Below are 20,540 nucleotides of genomic sequence, written 5' to 3' on the forward strand. Positions count from 1 at the left end.
ATCCTTGTGTTGTTCTAAACTCAAAGCATTTCTTCCTTTTTTTATCCATACAGTGAAAGTCAATGGGGTCCAATGTTGTTTTGAACCCTACTAACTTTCACTGTATGAACGAAAAGAGTTCTTCAGAATATCCTCTTTTGTATTCTGCGGAAGAAAGAAAGTCATAGGTTTGGAACAACATGAGGGTGAGTAATAATGACAATTTTCTTTCCTTTATCTTTCAGTCATCCTCTTACCTTGCACTAATATTTACATCCCATCTCTTGATCAGTCTCTGTGAGTGACCGACTCCATAAACACATGCCGCGGTAGAACATCCTCTCATTCCGCACCTCACACCTCGTGCAATCTGACAGGGATTAGCAAAACCACCCTGCTAGACTCCCTAGCTTCCATAAATTTAGAGAAATGTCAGGTTTGCAATAAGATATGTGATTATGATGAGAAATGCGGGTGGTTAAAAGGCTTCATTTCACACTAGAGGTGTTAGATTGGTAATGTATAGGGTGATTTTATTACTTTCAGAGTCTGCTTTAGAGATTTAACTGTATACACTGCCGTGAGGACGGAGTGTGTGTGCAGAGACATGAACAAGAGTTTAGGATCCATCATGAGTTTTCAAGAACATTGTTTGAAGATTGAATTGTGTGTGTGTGTGTGTGCGCGTGTGTGTGTGTGTGTGTGTGTGTGTGTGTGTGTGTGTGTGTGTGTGTGTGTGTGTGTGTGTGTGTGTGTGTGTGTGTGTGTGTGTGTGATAGACAGAGACGTCGTTTGGTCCATGGGAACGGACCTGCGGGAGAGGATTCATTCAACTCTGTTTCCTTCTCACGCTTAAAATAGAGCCATTGTGATGTCCTTGTCTTTGTGTATGTGTGTGTGCACCTGCGTGTGACATTGCATTCTTTTATCTGCCATCCTTGCTTATCCTGCATTTTTATTTGTTTTTGTTAATGAATGTGTGTGACGAGCCAAAAGCGACTGTCCTTTTATGCTGTATGTCCATGTCTCACTGTCTCTAGGTGAGGTCTGCCACAAATCTTACACGCAGTTCTCCAATCTGTGCCGCCACAAGCGCATGCACGCAGACTGTCGCACTCAGATCAAGTGCAAAGACTGTGGCCAGATGTTTAGCACCACGTCATCCCTAAACAAGCATCGGCGCTTCTGCGAGGGTAAAAATCATTTCGCTGCAGCTGCAGGAGGGTTATTTGCCCAAGGCATGACCCTCCCTGGCACCCCTGGTCTGGACAAATCCACACTGGCTGGAATAAGCCATGGGAGTCCTGGTTTAGCAGACTATTTCGGGACGAACCGGCACCATGGTGGGCTGACATTCCCAGCAGCCCCTCCAGCATTCCCGTTCAGTTTTCCAGGACTTTTCCCATCGGGACTTTATCACCGGCCCCCTCTAATCCCATCCACATCACCCATTAATGGCCCTCCAAGCACTGAACTACGGAAGAGTCCGCTAGTGTCCTCACCCATCTCTGGATCACATGACCTTTTGAAGAGTTTGCGCAAGGATTCATTCAACGGGGAGGGAGAGAGCATGGAGCGTCAGAGAGAAGGATCCGTCTCCAAGCCAAGGCACAGCGGGAAGATGAGTGACCAGTCAGAGAGTAGCGATCTGGATGACGTCAGCACTCCAAGTGGGAGTGAGCTGGAGAGCACTTCAGGTTCCGAGTTGGAGAGTGAAGCAGAAAGCGACCGGGAAAGAGTGCGAGTGCGGGAAAATGGGAAAGGGCCGAAAAGGAAATCCAGCGGGTTCAGTGATACCCAAAGCCCAACCCTTGTTAGCTCCAGTAGTAGTAACACCAATAACGGAAAAGACTTTCCTGTGCCGGGACTCGTCCCACCATCTTTGGATGAGCAAACGGCTGTTTCCGGTGCCGTTAATGACTCAATCAAGGCAATTGCCTCAATTGCTGAGAAATACTTTGGTTCTACAGGACTTGCAGGCCTGCAAGACAAAAAAGTTGGGGCATTGCCATACCCTTCCATGTTCCCTCTATCATTCTTCCCTGCCTTCTCTCCATCAGTCTATCCTTTCCCTGAAAGGGAGCAACTTAGACCTCCAGGCCACAAAGTAGAGCCAGAAAGCCCTCCGGTTGAGGGTAAAAAACTTCAGGGCAGAAACGCTGAATCACCTTTTGACCTCACCACCAAACGGAAGGAAGAACGTCTTGCAGCCACCTGCGCCTCTTTGAAACCAGAAGCCTCACATGTACAATCAGCCAACCAGGATCAGCCGTTGGACCTCAGTCTTGGCGGGCGAAGTCGAGGAAAGAGCGTAAGAGGGGAAGAGTTAAAAAAGAACCAGGTCTTTGGTGAAGAGAGGGTGGAACCAGAACCGCCAAAAGCTGACCCATCCCTCCAACACGCAAGACCTACGCCTTTCTTCATGGATCCCATTTACAGGTACTGTCAATCACATGTGCTTCCTACTGTGTTAGCGCAACGGAATAGATTAAGTTTGGTTAAACTCGCTATGAGAACTGATAGAAATTTAACATCAGCAGGGTTGAGAAGAGAAAGATGAACGATCCATTCGAAGTCCTCAAGGACAAGTATATGCGGCCGGCTCCTGGATTTCTCTTCCACCCACAGGTGAGATTTGTCAGAATATTTTCCCAGTGCAGACTCCATTTTATTTTATTACTTCATCCCCATAGTCCTGCACAAATCATTAGCCTATTTTCAATTGCCTCTTTCTGTGCTACTGCAGTCAGTGTTAATGCAAGCAGACTCAAATGCAGATAAAAAGGACTGTATGTGCACCATGACCAATTTGAAAGCTTCCTTGTCTGTTAGTTCCCACTAATGTTAACACAAAAAGGTGGTAAAACAACAAGCATCTTGTTTTGCAATTGCCTGAAAATAAATAAAAAGTACAATCTAAAATCTAGATGTTTATGTTTGTGTAAAGAAGCATCTGAGAAACATTCATACTGTAGGCTATATCCCATTATTTTACTGTAATGACAAATTTCAGTTTAGTGTATTCCGGATGCAGAAATCACTTGAAGCTGCTTTAAAATCAGTTCAGTACATTAACCCAATTCAAAGTAATTTTAAATGCTAACATAACATTAATTGTCCAATTGAATTCAATTTCCAATATTGACAAATGACTCCTCACGACACTAAAATTGACGTAATAGCTACAGAATGCTGGCAGTAGCTTTACAGGGACCCAATGTTTTAGTATTAGCATAGCGACTCCCATGTTCCTCTGTGTGGTTCTTTCACTGAGTGATCAGGACCAGATGTGAGATTCAGGCAGGGTGGAGGCTTTGTGACACGTCTCTGTGTGGGTGTCTTTGATTATGATGTCACAATATGATACCCTGTTAAACTGCCAGACACTGACCCATATCCCTGGATGGAGAGGTGTGTGTGTGTGTGTGTGTGTGTGTGTGTGTGTGTGTGTGTGTGTGTGTGTGTGTGTGTGTGTGTGTGTGTGTGTGTGTGTGTGTGTGTGTGTGTGTGTGTGTGTGTGTGTGTGTGTGTGTGTGTGTGCGCGCCTGTGTGTTTATTGCAAATCTACGTTATTTGTGCATCTGTAATGAGTGATTTGGTCAGACTATATGTGTGGTTTTGTGCCCGAGTGTCTGTGTAACCTCATTTGTGTGTATTAAGTGACCTGTCTGCTTTAAGTCATTGTGTGTTCGCTATTAGTGTTCTGTAAAAATAATACATAGGTCTCTTATAAACCCACACACACGTCTGGTACACATAAAGACCCTGAAACACACACACACACACACACACACACACACAGACGCTTACTGGTGTAGTGTTTTATTGGCTGTTCCAGGACAGTGTTTTATGGGCTGTTTCATTGGGCTGATTTATTCCCTGTGTATGCTTTGTGTCTGCGTGAGATAATATCCACATGTCGCTGACACACTGCCTAACGAGGTGACCTATCAGCATCTACTTTACTGCACTATGCTCTCTGGACTCTCTAATCAGCACCAGGAACACTATTGACAGCACAGACGTATTATGGGAAATGCAGTTAGAAATGTACTGTTAGTTTGATGTCAAGTAGATTGTCTGGAAGAAAAAAAAGTACAATTAGCACTAAAATATACATTTAAATGATGTTACAGTCACAACAGTAGCATTTTAATAAGTTATTGTTAGTTATTATTGTTGTTGTTGTATTATAATTAAATGTTAAAAATGTAAATTTTTACTTTAGTCTTCAGAACATTTGATGATGAAATAATATATTTTCTATTTACTTCCATTCCATTAAAAAAATGATAGTAAAAAGAATTAGATAACCACTGGATAAAATGCTAACCTTTACTCAACATCACATTGCATAATCACACGCAATCAGTCTGATTCTTGATTTTGATTTGCTGTTTCCCTTCTGTCCTGCCCCCAGTTTCGCATGCCTGATCAGAGAACATGGGTAAGTTTCTCAAAACCAAGTCATTCATGTGCTTTCACCACACACACACACACACAATCACATGCCTATCACCCTATTGCTACATGTACACTGCAGCTCTCTTTTAGCATGACATGCTAGATGTAATGCATGGCTCAAACAAACAAATGCATGGACCACAGCTGCATTACCATCAGGCCGAACAGTTCCAGTTACACACTTGAGCTTGGTTCGGTACAGCGCGATTAGAAAGTGTTCCTGGCCCGGAAACTCTCAGCATCTAGAATGCGTGTAGTGACGTCCCAACTCAGGATTGGTCACTTCTCTGATTTGCCAGACTACAAGTTTCTCTGTATCTGACCAAGAGCACCATTTGAATGATGTAAACACAAGTTAATAATACAGTTAAAATAAATATCTGATCATTCTCTATAACACGGACACTATTTATATCTCAGGTCATCTGTACATTTTTGCATCAACAAGGCAACGCCTGACGGATTTGTATTATTCCAAAGAGCTCCGTTATCAGCCCCACAATCGAAAATTAAACCATATCCACGCCGGCTGGGCTGGATCGGCACGGAATGGAACGGTTTGGCCCGGCAGTGGAAAAGTGGCTCAAATCATACTTAAAACATAAATCTGGCACAATAAATTTGGCACAATCATTTCCATTCCGTTCTTGTGTACTTCTTTTCTTAGTATTTATTCAATGCATGGCAACAGATTGATTAATTGTTTGTTTTTTGTGGATAAGTACGATAAAACGGCACATTTGATCTTCTAATATAAAAACACGCCTAGTCTTCAAACAGTGGAAGAATGTCTTTTGACTGTGCCCGTGTGAATGAATCTGCTGTGTTTGTGTCATTTGGTGCACTCATGTCTCCGCTCTTTGGTGCCTGTGTGTGTGTGTGTGTGTGTGTGTGTTAAGCAGACAGAACAGTTGTTATTTCTGATGGCTACCACTGATAATGCAGTGAATGTGATTATTTACATAGAGAGAGTAACAGACCACGGCTCTGATTTGGGGTGGCGACACTCCCCGTACGGCATCGCATCACTGGAGGGGTAACAGTCTCTCTGGGACCCCTCTCTGAGCGTGTGTGATATAGCACAAGGGGGTTTTCCAGACCCAAGACATCTGGAACCCTGATAAGATCAACAATTGAAAAAGCTCTTACTAATGAAGGGCCTCTCAGGCACACACTACTGAGAATGGGCAACTCAACAGCTGCCCTACCACAGCGAGAGAGATGGAGAGGGTGAAGGCTACTTAACGATCCAGGAAGTCCATTCGCTGCCGATCACAGATTTCTTTGGACTTAGTTGTTACAGCAATCATTGAGATACCAATCTATGGTAATATGTTTAGACTTCAAGGTCCAATCAAAATGACTTTAAAATATGCATGTGTGAATGTGTGTATTTTTGACCTAGATGTACTTTGTGGGCCAAACCTCTGGCCCGGAGGAATGTTTTATTGCTCTTTCATAGCGCAGAAGTCTAAAATCCCTAAGGAGAAATGAAAATAGACACAAATGAGACACTTGTTGACGTTCAGTGAGATCATAGCGCTATAAAATTAATGTTGATAGGATAGTGCAGCTCATGTTTGTGCTCATTAAAATGAAATTTTTATTGCAGACTTTGCTATCTTTACACAGTTTGAGACATTGTTGAGATCCCTTCTGAAAATCTAAAGGAGTCAAATTAAATTGCTGTGGTATTTTTCTAGAAGAGAAACGTCAAACGTGAGCAAAATAGATGCTAATAGAGTGTTAGCCGAGCATTAGTAGAGACAGCACATCATCTAGATATACTGAATGACAGTATTTCATTAGATACACCTCTATCTCTCTGTCAATCTCTCCCTCCTTCTCTCCATCTGTGATTTATGGAGAGAGGGAGAGAGAGTTGGTGTCAAACAGGTCTGACACTTCACATCCTCCCGGAGGATGTGATCCTGACGTTCCAATGGAGAACTTTAACTCCCAGCTGTCATTCCTCATCAAACGTCCACATTATCTTGTGTTGATCTTTCTCTCTCTTTCAGTGCCCCTTTCTTTGTCCCCTCCGTTCACATAATACTTGTAAATGTAAAGATCTATCCCCTTTCTTTCTTCAATTTTTCTGCAAAACATCTCAAACCTGCAAAAGATCTCGATATGAAATCTTTACAAGATTGCCCAATCAATGCCATCCTTGGTGGTGGAGGTGCCATCATTAATCTTATTTTAATTGTATGTCAACAACCTTTTGTGTCGATTTCATTCTTTCCTACATAACAAAGCTCAGATTACTTGGTCTTGGAGGAACTTGATGAGAAATGAGTTGAGTTTCTATTGAGATCTTTGAATTCTGATTGGAGAGAGAAAATCTGAGCGCAATTTGAAACCTTGTGGAGCTGGAGATACAAGCCCCCATCGGCTCTCCCTTGTTTCCAGGAGAAACATACTTTCTTTCTTTCTTTCTTAAAACTTTTCTACTGAAGGAAACAGACATTTTTTGTGTTTATGTATCCGTGTGTGTGTGTGTGTGTGTGTGTGTGTGTGTGTGTGTGTGTGTGTCATGTATGTCTTTCACTGTGAATCAGGAGTGATTTGTCACCAAAACCCGAAATAAGAAAAAGGGAAAATTCAATACACACATGAAATAATGCAAATCCGCTCTGCTTTGCGAAAGCCCTGACTGTTGCGCCGCGGTTGATAGGCCTGCTCGCCTACAGGGACCCCCCAGCCCTCCCTCCCTCGGCTCCGTCCCCTCCCTCTCCTTCCTATGATATCATTATTACTGCTGTCTCAGCCTTGATCAGTAATGTCAACATCTTTCATATTGACGAATGTGCTGTCTGCTCATATTGTGCACTGAATGCTTTATGGCCAACATAGGACATGAATCACTCCTGCTCTTCAATGCGCTCTCTCACACACACACACACACACACACACACACACACACACACACACGCCTTATGTTGTTCTCATTCTCTGGCTGACACACACATGTAGCTGTTTCCCCTTTGAGAGTGTGTCCATTTCTGATGAAAGCAACTGTTAGGCTTAATTAGTAAATTGGCAGCAGTTCTTCCACATGAATCTGTGTGTGTGCGTGTACATGTGTGGTCCATCTTATAACGTGCATTGTTATTTGTGTTTGTGCGCCAAAATTGGACATTACAGATCAGCGAAAGCATTTCACACTGTTATCTGAGAGTGAAAGTTCACGGTCGGCATTTTTTCCACAGACATCTGTGGTAGAACGCAACTCCATGTCAATAAATGCGGGTAACACAGTGGGGATGTGTGTCCTTAAAGACCTCACAATGAGGTAATAAAACTTTTCTCTATCTCTCGCAGATGTCGGCGATTGAAAACATGGCAGAAAAGCTGGAATCCTTCGGCTCTTTGAAGCCAGACAGCGGTGACATCATGCGTTCCGTTCCCTCCATGTTCGACTTCCGGGCTCCGCCCACCACCCTTCCTGAGACACTGTTACGCAAGGGCAAAGAGCGATACACCTGCAGGTAACCATGACGATGAGCACGGACTTCCTCCTAGAACATTATGACCATATCTTATTAAAAGAAAACACCTTCAGTTATCTACTTTTTAAATACCATGAGTAAAACAAAATACTTATATAGTTTTACACATAGTATTTAAAAAGTAGAATTTATATATAAAATATATAATGTTATAATTTATATAAACATTAGTAAGTAAACAATAGTGTTGGGTAAGTTTCTCAAAAAATATAGTAACTATTCGCTACTAATTACATCCTTACTGTGCTAATTTACTCTCTCTAAAAAAGTATTGAATTACTTATTACTAATTCTTTCTAAATCCCATATCAACCTCGACCATTTGAACAATTCAAGGATAGACATGAAACTGCTCTTTTCTTCTTTCAAATAAATAATATAAAACTGCATCAATTATTCTTGAACTGACCAAAGTATTTAAAGGGAGAAGGTTACATTCATTTTTCATATTAAATCCACTATTGTTTTATATTGAATTGTTCTGTAGTCTTTACAGTATTTAATGGAATGGAATTGCATCAGGAGTAACTGTAATTAAATTACAGAAAAATGAAGAGTAATCTCTTTACTTTTTCAAAGGAAAGTAATTAAATTACAGTAATTAGTTACTCAGTAATGCATTGGTAAACAAACACAACTAAGCTAATTATATAGTAATTAATCAAAAGATTCTAAAAACATTATATAGTAAATAAAATACTAAGCAAATTGTTTAGTAAATGATGTAAATTTAAAGATTTAAAATTTTTAATTATAATCTACAGTGGCTGTTGCTGGGTTATTTACAATTTTTTTTTTTTAAATACCAATGCCTGTATTTCGTGACACCAGTATAATAAATGTATATTTATTATAGTAATCATGTTTATAATAGCTTTAGTTTGTTTAATTAATAAAATGTTTCAGTAAACATTTGTTTGATGTTTAATGAGTGTTGACAGCACTGAGCATGGAATGCAGGGGGTTTTGGGAAGCGTGTTTGTGTGTGTATTGCTGAGTATTGTTCCTGGAGATCTGTTTCCTTCCCCTATAGATACTGTGGCAAGATATTCCCACGCTCGGCCAACCTTACAAGACATCTACGGACGCATACAGGAGAGCAGCCTTACAGGTGACACACTCTCTCTCTCTCACACACACACACACACTTAATATATACTTTGATGTAATCATGTAGGAATGTAGCACATCATTCGACACTGCATGAAAAGAGGCGCATAAGGACCAGTGTACTCCTGTATATACCACAGAATTGCGGGTGAATCCGGGAGTATTACTCCGTATACTGCTGAAATTATGACAATTCGGATGTATGTTAGTGAGGTATTCTTCCGTGCAAAGGCTATTTGTTGCCACGGATTAGTGCACCAACTTTGTACATCCCATTAAGTTATAATAAACCATACTGGCAGAATAATTATTGTGATTATAATTATTAATAAAAAAACTTTTTTATTGTTAGTGTTTTTATACTTGTACATTTTTTAAAAGCATGTCAGTCTGTTTCAATTTTTCAGTCATGTCAGTATAATCTGTCTGCAATACATGGCTAGTGTGTCATTAAACACAACCATGATATATGCAGATATCATCATTGGGAAAAGATTGAGGATATGGTTGCTTATGAGGTGAACTGTTCTTATATTTACCACGGAAGACTAAATGCTCTGTCATTGAAAACCTGAAACTATGAGGGAGATTACATTTGTAAACGTAATTTAATAAAATCCTAAAATATCATGGAAGTCTCCATAGTAAATGTGATTTTTGTCATATCGTTTTTTGACATATGCAGTCATTGTCATTGGGAAAAAGAGTGAGGCGAAGTCCACGAGAGAGAAGGACATACAGACAAGGAGACTGAAGGAAGTGTGTATGAATAATAGAGGTGATGAGTGCCGTACAGCTGTGGGCCAGCAAAGGCAGCTGGGTAATTAGGCCCGTGTTTGGGCCTCAGACTCTTTCAGGGTGTATTGAAATACTGCACAGAAACAGGCGTGCGCACACACTGCGTTTGTGGTCCGTATGACCACAGGGGAGGTTTGCACAGGGCTGTGTTACTTTCCAGATAGCCTCAATCTCCTCGTGCTGGCAGGGCTTTAAACGAGCCGGTGATCAGCCTTTAACTACAATTTAATTTCTATTTTTTTCTGTTGCTTTTGGAGGGGGAGGGGGGCGAGACGGAGAGAGCGAGGGAGAGATAACAGGTTCCTGGGAGACGCAGTTTAGCGCACAACTCTACGGTCGAGGGGAAGATATGATCACGTAATCATACGGGATAATTCTGCGTGAAGAGACTTGGCACATGCAGTCGTTTTCAAGGCAGAGGGAGGATGTGGACGAGAGAGTTTGAGTGTTACTGAGTTGGCCAAAGATTAGAGACAAAGAGTTCATGACCACTCAATCATGTGTTTAGGACCCTGCGTGTGTGCGGGACAGATAAAGCCAGAGAGTTTGATTTCTAGTCTCTGTATATTGTGAATACTGTATTGTCTAATATGTTGGACATATGTTTCCGCAGATGTAAGTACTGCGATCGCTCGTTCAGCATTTCATCAAATCTTCAGCGTCACATCCGCAACATCCATAACAAAGAGAAACCCTTCAAATGCCACCTGTGTGACCGCTGCTTCGGCCAACAAACCAACCTGGACCGGCACCTCAAAAAACACGAGAATGGTAATTTATCAGGTATACACACACACATAATATTTGATTGTTTAGCAAATTTTTAAACTAAATTAATTTGCAGTTGTTAATGGTTATTACGATTGATTTAATAATCTGCTATGTGTTGTGTTTTATGTGTAGGCACGGCGATGTCGTCACCCCGTTCAGAGCTGGACAGTGGCAGTGCCATCTTGGAGGACAAGGAAGACTCGTATTTTAACGAAATACGAAACTTCATCAGTAACACGGCACGGAACGCCACATCTCCGTCACACTCCGAAGAAGGGTAAACAACGTCTTCTTCATCTGTTTCACTAATAAATACAGTGTTCATATACAAAATATAACCTGTATTGGGTAAAACGGCTTATTTGACATCAAAACCTTGGCTTGGTGGTTAGTGCATGTGGGCAAGTTCAAATAAATCTTCACATTTCTGACCATTTTTATTTTATACTATTATTAATGGATCAATATTATTTATTTATTTATTTAAATTAAATGTATGTCAGGAGTTTAAAAAAATTATTTCTTATGTAAATTTTTAGGTATTCACAAAACTTCAACTCAGTATCTTACTGAACACTATACTCAGTCATGTGCGGGTTCACACACACACACACACACACACACACACACTCCAGCAAACAGTGTCCATTAGGCTGTCAGTCATCAGTTGGCGCTAGTTGCCTCAGGCAGAATGGAGGTTATTATACACAAACATTACTGAACACAACACTTCTCATGCCTTATTCATTAACCCTCACCTCTGAGTGAATACCATCACATGAAAGGAACGGACCGGTATCGCAGTGTGTATTAACCGCACATGTGAACGTATCTGTGTGTGTACATATATTCTGTATGGTTGTTAATCATTACCCTGTCGCCTGCGGTTTTTAAGAGCAAAGATTGGGGCAGGTCTCCAGGAGGACGTGATTACTGATTGGCCGATTGCGAGCGCGTGCAGAGCGCTGTTGACTTTTGGCTGCGTGTGCGTACATGAATTTTGCCATCTGCATATGATAATTATCGTTGATCATTTCCCAGCAGTGATCATCAGGTTGCATGACGGTTTAAATGTTTGACCTGGTCATCCGTGTGTGTGTGTGACAGATTGAGTCAGATAAAGATCTTGCAGGCTTAGGCTTTTTGATTTCTCCATTGTTTCATTAAAAGGATCCTAGAGTCATTACAACATCGACTTTGTGTGTTTGCGCGCGTCGCACATCTGGTCCCAACATGTGTTTGTGAACAGGAAGTAGGTGTGGGAGAGGAGGTCAGAGTTCGCTGAATGTTTCCTGTCAGAGTGACTGCTCCTGATAGATACTTTATCCTCCACAAATTACCACAGCTCTCTCTAATTAGCCGATCTGTTTTCATCATCACGCCATCGTTGCCTCTCTCATTCTCGCGTTCTCTCTCGCGCGGTATTAGCGGGGTGCAGGTGATGAGAGGAGGTGATTTTGGGGATTATCGGATGTGAAAAGGGTTAACCCTCGCGCCGAAAAGGACAGAGGTTAGAGATGAAACCTAGAGGAAAATGATGTTGCTCAGAACTTGCTCTTTTATAGCTCAGCAGACAAAATGAAGTTCTCAAGTTCTGTATCATTTAAGTATCTACTTTGTCTTAAATTTTTTACTAAAGATTGTTGACACACAATAAGAAAATTGAGCTATAAAATTCATTTCATTATAAAATTCAATATTCATCATTTCCAGCTGAGGTTCTTTAAAGGGATAGTTCACTTTGAATCTAAATTTTGATATATTTTAGCTTACCTCATGGGCATCCGAGATGTAGGAGTATTTGTTTCCCCAGTAGTTTCAATTTTGATCATTTTAGGTCAAACCGTTCTTGTCTGTGCCTCACATAATGCAGGTCTATGGTCACCACCTCAAAGAGCATACACAGAGAAGTCCAAATGAAACAATCCCCCATTGTAAGTACACACTGATGGCCTAAGGCACGAAACGAGCGGTTTGTGTGAGAAAACGAACAGTATTTATATAGTTTTTACCTCTTGTACACCACTACGTCCGACTGATCCGAGGGCGCGCGTGCGTGTTTCCTGTTGTGTACAAGAGGTAAAATCGATATAAATACTGTTCGCTTTCTCACACAAACCGCTCGTTTCGTGCCTTAGGCCATCAGTGTGTACTTACGATGGGAGATTGTTTCATTTGGACTTCTCTGTGTATTCTCTTTGAGGTGGTGACCATAGACCTGCATTATGTGAGGCACAGACAAGAACGGTTTGACCTAAAATGATCAAAATTGAAACTACTGGGGAAACAAATACTCCTACATCTCGGATGCCCATGAGGTAAGCTAAAACATATCAAAATTTAATTTTAAAGTGAACTATCCCTTTAAAGGTATTGTATGTAGAATTCAGAAACTCTTGTTATTAGCGACACCGGTGGTCGTTAAGTAAACTGCAGTCAGAAATGTATTGCTCATGCGCACAGTGCAAGAGACTGAATGTGATTCAAGACCACAAAGTGCTTTTTTGTTCTTTACTTAGATGTAAAAAAGAAGCTGGAAATACCTTTGCCGTGATATACTTACTGTTAACGAACATCCAAAAGCCGTCCATGCTGCTGAGAGTGATGTTAACATGAATATGTAAATATGTGCTGCGTGCTCTCTTTGCAATAACAGAATAAACACACAACAAAAATGACAGCGGTGAGCAGTTAAGAGTAAGCAGTTATGTTTGCACAAGCTTTGCAATTCAACGGCATTATTTCGACAGAGGTTATTAAAATTACACTGTTATGATAGTTTGATTATAAAGTATATTTGAGACTATAGACTAGATGAACTAATCTCTTTTCTTGGCAGGACACATTGACATTACAGTACAGAATGGCACTTTCAGCATCATCCTGAACATTGTATAAGCATTTATTTAATGTGTCAGAACGGACGAGAGGCTCTCTCTCGGAAGTATGTGTAAACATAACTGGAAGTACTTTCGATTTTCCTGGCGAAAACAGTCCTTAAGAAATAAAAATCAGTCTGCAGGCTTTCAAAAGCCCTATTTGAGCAGGATTAGTTTTCTAAACGACGTTTGAGTTATAGTTCTTATCACTCAATGTCTGTGATTTCATGTACCGATTGGGACAGGACTAAAGTCTCCGTGTTTATTAAAGAAGTGGGAGTGTTTGTTTTCTAGACGTGTCTGTTGCTGATATGATTTTCCTTTATTATAAAAACCCTATTTAAGTAAACTGTGAGTTTTTAGCAGTGGCTGTTTATAATAAACGTGCATAAATGAGCAGCAAAATCTAGACTTCTTACCTCTTAGCAAAATCTAGTATCTTACTATATGATTATTATTACTAGTAGTAGTAGTATTATCCTCTACCTGATACTGGGCAGTCTTCTTAGTTTCTGCAATTTGGCTCTATTTATCTTTTTTCTTTTTTTTTCTTTTCTTTTTTTATCGGACACCATCCATACTGAAACTAAATAAAAGCATGTCAAAGATTGCTGTGCAAACAGTAGCTCATGAAGGTCAAAAAACACGAGGAGAAGCGTTTGGATAATACAATAATACATTAGGATAATTCATTCGGACGTGACTCGATTCCTCAGAGGATTGTTGAGTTTGCTGAAAAACAGTAGGTCATTTGCCCTGGAATTTTTACAGAGGTTAAGATTCGGACGGGTTCTGTGAAACATCCCCCTGGAAAAACTAGTCCCATCCGAATAGGGCTAAAGACAATCTAGCAAGTCAGGAAAGGTCTCATTTATTAAGTTTGATCACAGCCGTTTACACACTGGCAATAAAAAAAAAAAAAAACGTTAAATACATGAACATTTTTACATATAGTCCATTTAATAGATGTTCTCTAATTGAGACTTCTCGACTAGATGGAATCTTTCTCTGAGAAATTTTCATTGCACACATCTGTACACACAAACTTTTATTTTCCTTTCCTCTCTGTATTTGCACTTTTTCCTCTGTTTTTAAAGTTTGGATGGGAAATTGCTATTTTTAAGTTGAGGAAAGAGTAGAATCAGGACAAAACGAGTGATTCAGCCTTAATGTGTCTCCTTTGGCTGGCGTGCGTGTGTGTGTGTGTGTGTGTGTGCGTGTGTGTGTGTGTGTGTGTGTGTGTGTGTTTGTGTGTGTGTGTGTGTGTGTGTGTGTGTGTGTGTGTGTGTGTGTGTGTGTGTGTGTGTGTGTGTGTGTGAGTGAGTTTGGATAGCTGGCCTCTGTCTCTGTGGGGAAATGGCTGCTTTGGCAGCTCCTTCTCTCCACTCACCAAATGGACTGTCAGCTAAATATTTGGCCTATTAGATGAATTGGAGATAAAGAAGAAAATAAACTAGGGAAAGAGGAGATGTGAGCTGTCTGAGTGAGAAAGAGAGCTGAAAATAAGTGAGAGGAAGTGTAGAGGCCTGCTGTCTAAGTGCCCTGCCGATGGGCGGCTCGTTCCTGCCAACCAGGGGCCCTCATAACTGATGACAAACAGTCTCTTTCTCCAACACACACTCGCCTTCTTTCTTTGAGCATTTCCTCTCATTTAGAAAGCGCGGGCATGTGGTTCTGCTTTTTGAGGTGGTTTATTTTTTCGAGACAAACAGAACTAGGTTTCAGCGCTAAATGATTTTCTTTCTGTAATCAGGGATTGGCGTATCAGTCAAAAACTCATGCCTGCATAACGTCATTACAAATGATTCTCTCCGTTTCTCCACAGGCTAAACGGCAGTCATTTTGATGGCGACAAAGCCCTGCCTGGCCAGGGGTCACGTGACCTGGACGAAGAAGAAGGGGAGGAGCTCGGAGCAGAGGAAGAGGAGGCGGAGCATAGCGACAGTGCCAGGAAACCCAGTGAGGATGGCGTGCCTAGCAGTCTGGACCATGATATCATAAACGATGACATCGATTTCGAGGGACCAGATGATCTGGAGAACAGCAAATCCTCACCACGAAGGTATGCGTACGAAGAAAGAAAAAAAGAAAAACATGTGATTGTTCCCGGTTGTCAACAAAATGTTTTAAAAATAATCTCTGCATTGTTTTCAGGTTTAATGAGGATGAGGATGATGAAGATCACAGCAGTTTCTCCACGCTGGATCACATCCGTCACTTTAGTATGGAGGACGGGGATCTTAGCGACAGTGATGTTGGCAGCTTTGGCCCCGCCCACCTGCAAGAAGGCATTAAGCAGCCTCTGTACAGGAAGTCTAAGTCACAGGTATTACCATGACTGTTTTATGTATAATTAGAGCTGCTGAATCGTAGCCTGACAAGCCAGACCCACATCAAGATGTTTGGTCTGGAAACTCACCATTGACAGGGCTCAATCCGAGGGGCGGAATAAACGGTTGTCTTTCAAACTCCCTCTGCACACGATAGGATAGCGCTACAACCAACGAGAGCAACCAAGTTGAAGCAGAGCTAGTTAACAGATTAAACTTTAGGCGTATCCGGTCGGCAAAACGCTGAACACATCTTCCCTTTTTAAGGAATGACTTCAGTGCCGTTCTTTGTTCTTTTCTCAGAGAAAAGCTCAACTCCCCAGAGTCGCAGCCAAAGCTGATTCGAAAGACCAGTCATTACCCACCGACTCTATACACGATGTGATTGGCCTGACCAGAGTTTATTCTTTCCAGCTAGCAAGTCTATTGAGAGTTGCTAGATGACACTCGCTGCAAATTAGATTAGCTGCCGCTAGGGTGCGTCTAGATTTCTAGGCTAGTTGAATCGATGAATCCAAAATAAAAGTTTTTGTTTACATAATATGTGTATAAAATACTGTGTATAATTATTATGTGTATATATAAATTAGTGGTGGGCCGTTATCGGCGTTAATGTGAGACTCTTATCAGGCGATAAAAAAACGGCGTTAATCTATTCTCAAAGTTGGGTTTGGAGCTGGGTCTATACCAGCGTTTCCCAACCGGGGTGCCGCGGGTGAGCAGGGGTGCCGCGGGTGAGCAGGGGTGCCGTGTAAAAGTTGCCGGCTTGCACTGTGGTTTATCTCACATCTGATGACGCATCTATAATATGGGTTAACTTGAAAATAATGCTTTATGTATGTTTTTGTTGATGGATACACACGCTTGCTTCTCAGTGATACACTACAACAGCGATAATAATAAAAAACGCCAAAGCGGTCTCTCTTTGTAAACTGTTCATGTATGCAAGTGCTGCCATATGTCCGAATATGAGCAGACGTTTCTCTGTCATCACCCGGGTGTAGAGCCAGAAGATGCAAATGAGAACTTGCGCGCGCTGAGGAGATTTATCTCTGCGCATCATCAGAGAGTGTGCAAACGTCTCACAGCGCACAAATATTGAGTTATCTTTCAAGTCTTGCGCTTGAACGGACAAACTCACACAAAAAGTATGTCAACATGTCCATCTTGATGAGTATCCAAGCAGACATATAGTCTGAATACGGCTTAAGTGAACTTTATACAGTCGAGAAAGACAATGCTTATCCCTGCATTAACGTTAGGTCTTAAAGGGGCAGTAACCTTTACTCTGTTTAATGTCAAACAGAAGATAAGGACATCACTCACTGCTCTTGATTGAATATCTTGTGTAAGTTTAATAAGGATTAATCTTCAATTTAAACAGTGAAATAGGCAATTATTTTACATTTGATTACTTTATTCAATTTCTCTACCTAAAAACTAATGTTAGACCTACCTGAAAAACCGGAATATATTGTTTATTTTATCAGTATCTTTGCTCAATAGTATTTATTTGTGCTGCTGCTTGTATTAAAGTTATTTGTTCTTATTTTCTTTATTTTTATTTGACAGTAGTCCTTTTTTTCCCTGAACATAGTAAATACGAACCGTACCGAAACCGTGAACCTAAAACCGTGATACAAACTGAAACGTGAGCAATCTGTACCATTACAACCCTAATGTAACGTATGCATAATTCAGATGAGCCATGTTAATCTAGATTAATTTCAAAATTAATCTAGATAAAAAAATTTATCTATGCCCACCTCTAATATAAACGCACTCATTCATGTATATATTTAAGAAATGTATATATATTTATGTCATTTATATTACATATAAATATAAAAAATATTTAAAAAATATTAAATCTATACATGAATGAGTGTATTTATATATACATAATAATTATACACATATTATATAAACACGCATCATGTAAACACAAACTTTTATTTTTGATCACGATTAATCGATTTGACAGCACTAAATAATATATATTCCGAATTTTTTATTTACAATATTATTTGTACAATATTATTTTTTTGATAACAATTCAAATTGAGTATCAGATTTTCAATGAATATAGTTTGTGTATTTGTAACTGTGTATCTCTCTTGTTTATAGGCATACGCTATGATGCTGTCTCTAGCTGATAAGGATCCACTCCATTCGTCTACCCATAATGCCCCGATGTGGCACAGTTTGGCCCGTGCTGCAGAAACCAGCGCCATTCAGTCTCTCAGTCACGTATGACACCCACGTGTAACCATGTGACCTAACTTAACATTGTGTTACACTACCGGTCCACACGCACACACACACTGACACACACCTGCACAAGTGCCGAATCCTCATGCCATACACACCAAGATCCATGTACATGAACAAATGATTGATTGACTGACTGTTTGATCAAGTCCAGTTAGTAGGAATGACAGTAGTGTTAGTCATTTTGATGGTGATGATGAAGACGATGATGACAATAGTAGTAATACGTAATAATAATTGTATTTATTCTGTCAAGTTCCAATGTTTTGCACAGCGGTGGCAGCTGGTGAACAGTTTTTGAGATTGCTAATGAAACATTGGTGTCATGTTTGTGAGTTTTGTCCGTCGTTACTATGAGTAACAGATAAGAGTCTTCCACAAGACACATGTGATAGCAGACTATTCAGGCACAACCGCCCGTCAGCCTGTGAATATATTTAGGATTGACAACATCACACACGCAGACACAGATGCAGACACAAAACACAAGCATTTTAACAGTTTCTTTTAGGTCTTGTACAGAAACGTACAAGTTTACAAACTTCTGCGAGGGGTCGTGGGGTTTAATGTTTCTCTTTTAAGATGTTCTCCAGAGGTTTGTGAATTTAAAAACATAAACAGATACAGACAAAAGGTGTGACCTTTAGACCTCTCACTGACGCTGCTTGTTAAAAAAGGGAGTAAGGAGCGAGACAGTGACTATTTTCAAGTTCTGTCCAATTAAAGCACTGCATTACCTTCAACCCACTTTCCCGCCAGTTTGTGCGAAAACAGACGCTCTTTTTAATTTGTTTCTTTTTTAAGTTGGAGGAGTGTTTGTAAAAAAAAAAAAAATGATAGCAATTTTTTCTTTTTTGTAAATTGAGAAAAACTAGTTTAAGAACTGAATCTGTAGAATTTGCGTAAAGGGCATTTGATCGTTTTCCACGGTAACTTTTTCCATTAGTTGGCGAACGAGACCACTAAATAGCCTGAATGCTAGTCTTTAGCTTCAACGTCCTCGTGTGTCTTTCATTTATAGACAATCATGGGTTTCTTGTGTTTTTTTTCTCCCCTTGTTGTTTGTTGCTTTGTTTTTGTCTCACTTTTTTCTTGGTTGATGTTGTCAATGTTATTGCTGTGTATCTTGAAAGTTGTATTTATTTCTCTGCAAACTGTAGTTTGTTTACTGAATAGCACTGCTCTCAAGCGCCCCCTTGTGTTGAAATGAAGAATTTCTCACTGAAAAATGTTGGGGGACGAGACTCTACTGGGGTTTGTAGGAGTCTGAATGCCAGATAGTATTAAACGTTCCATCACAGCTTATACTTCTAATAAAACTGGTAAATGATATAGATATTACTTAGGTTTTTTTTTGTATGACAATTTATTGATTCAACTGTAAAATGTAAAAAAAAAGAAAATAGAGAAAAAAAGGAAAGAATAATAAAAACAGCTGATATTATTTCTTCATAAAACGCATGATTGGTCCAAGCTGTACCTGTCATTTTCTATGGTTGTCTGCAAGCTTGTGTGACGTTTGGGTCCATGTTGATTTCTTGTGCCAAACCTATGAGAAATGCCAGATTTTGTTTATCCTCACGAGGTGAAGGACCAGATCTTTCCTATTTCACTTTGTTTGTTTGTTTGTTTGTTTGTTTTTTTGTCGATGTTTATAATCCCATTTTTAAAAGTAATCAGTGAGTTGAGGTACTTCTGTTTTAATGCTTTCTACAATGTAACTGTATTGCATTATAATTCAATACTGTGGGAGGAGTTACTGAGAAATAAAATAAAAAAACTCCTGTGTGGGCGGACTGTGCACTCTCCGACTGTCTCTGTGTCCCTTGGTCTCTTTCTGCTGGACTCATGAGAGACATGGCAAGGTCATATTTCGACCCAAACTCAAAAGGGAAAAATATTAATATATATATATATATATATATATATATATATATATATATATATATATATATATAGTTGGCATTGTGACATCATTTTAATTAAGTAGACAATACTGTATAAATGCTGTCAAAGTGAAGAAACAAAATACTAAAATGTGGCGGGAAAGTTTATATATACACATAAAGTATGTATTATGGTAGTATTTGTTATCATTTATTTAATTCATGTTGATTTTAATGTAAAAAATATTTATGCCTGCACAACATGATTGTAATTATTGTAATGCATTGTCATGAAAAATGCCCCAAATTATCGTCATTTGTTATTTTCTTTACTGCATTACAAATATTATAATCATATTTTGTAACCAGAATTGCTTTTTTTAAGCAATTATGTACAAATTATGTAAAAATGTGTAGTACAGTGATACACACTTACAGTAGCATTTTACAATTGATATACAATTTTTACATAACAGTAATGAGGCCCATTATTTTAGGTACTAAATAATGTCAATTAAGTTCTTAAATACACTTAATTTA

At 39.8% G+C, this 20,540-nt stretch overlaps 1 protein-coding gene across 17 annotated transcripts in view; it reads left to right on the forward strand.

Annotated features, from left to right (window-relative positions):
- The window catches only part of mecom (MDS1 and EVI1 complex locus), a 258,236-nt gene extending 238,314 nt beyond the window's left edge, over positions 1-19,922 (forward strand). For 7 of the 17 annotated variants that reach the window (XM_067450322.1, XM_067450323.1, XM_067450310.1 and 4 more), the window contains 10 exons: positions 1,020-2,418; positions 2,517-2,607; positions 4,400-4,426; positions 7,768-7,934; positions 8,989-9,066; positions 10,477-10,646; positions 10,767-10,911; positions 15,339-15,575; positions 15,668-15,839; positions 17,971-19,922. In XM_067450322.1, the coding sequence (XP_067306423.1) occupies positions 1,020-2,418; positions 2,517-2,607; positions 4,400-4,426; positions 7,768-7,934; positions 8,989-9,066; positions 10,477-10,646; positions 10,767-10,911; positions 15,339-15,575; positions 15,668-15,839; positions 17,971-18,099 (2,615 nt within the window). In that variant the 3' untranslated portion in view covers positions 18,100-19,922. The remainder of the gene's footprint in view (positions 1-1,019; positions 2,419-2,516; positions 2,608-4,399; positions 4,427-7,767; positions 7,935-8,988; positions 9,067-10,476; positions 10,647-10,766; positions 10,912-15,338; positions 15,576-15,667; positions 15,840-17,970) is intronic. The other 10 variants (XM_067450309.1, XM_067450317.1, XM_067450313.1 and 7 more) reach the window with 4 other exon arrangements.
- The last annotated feature ends 618 nt before the right edge of the window (positions 19,923-20,540 follow it).

This window comes from Pseudorasbora parva, chromosome 8, assembly GCF_024679245.1.
Source record: "Pseudorasbora parva isolate DD20220531a chromosome 8, ASM2467924v1, whole genome shotgun sequence".
NCBI classification, from domain to species: Eukaryota; Metazoa; Chordata; class Actinopteri; order Cypriniformes; family Gobionidae; genus Pseudorasbora; species Pseudorasbora parva.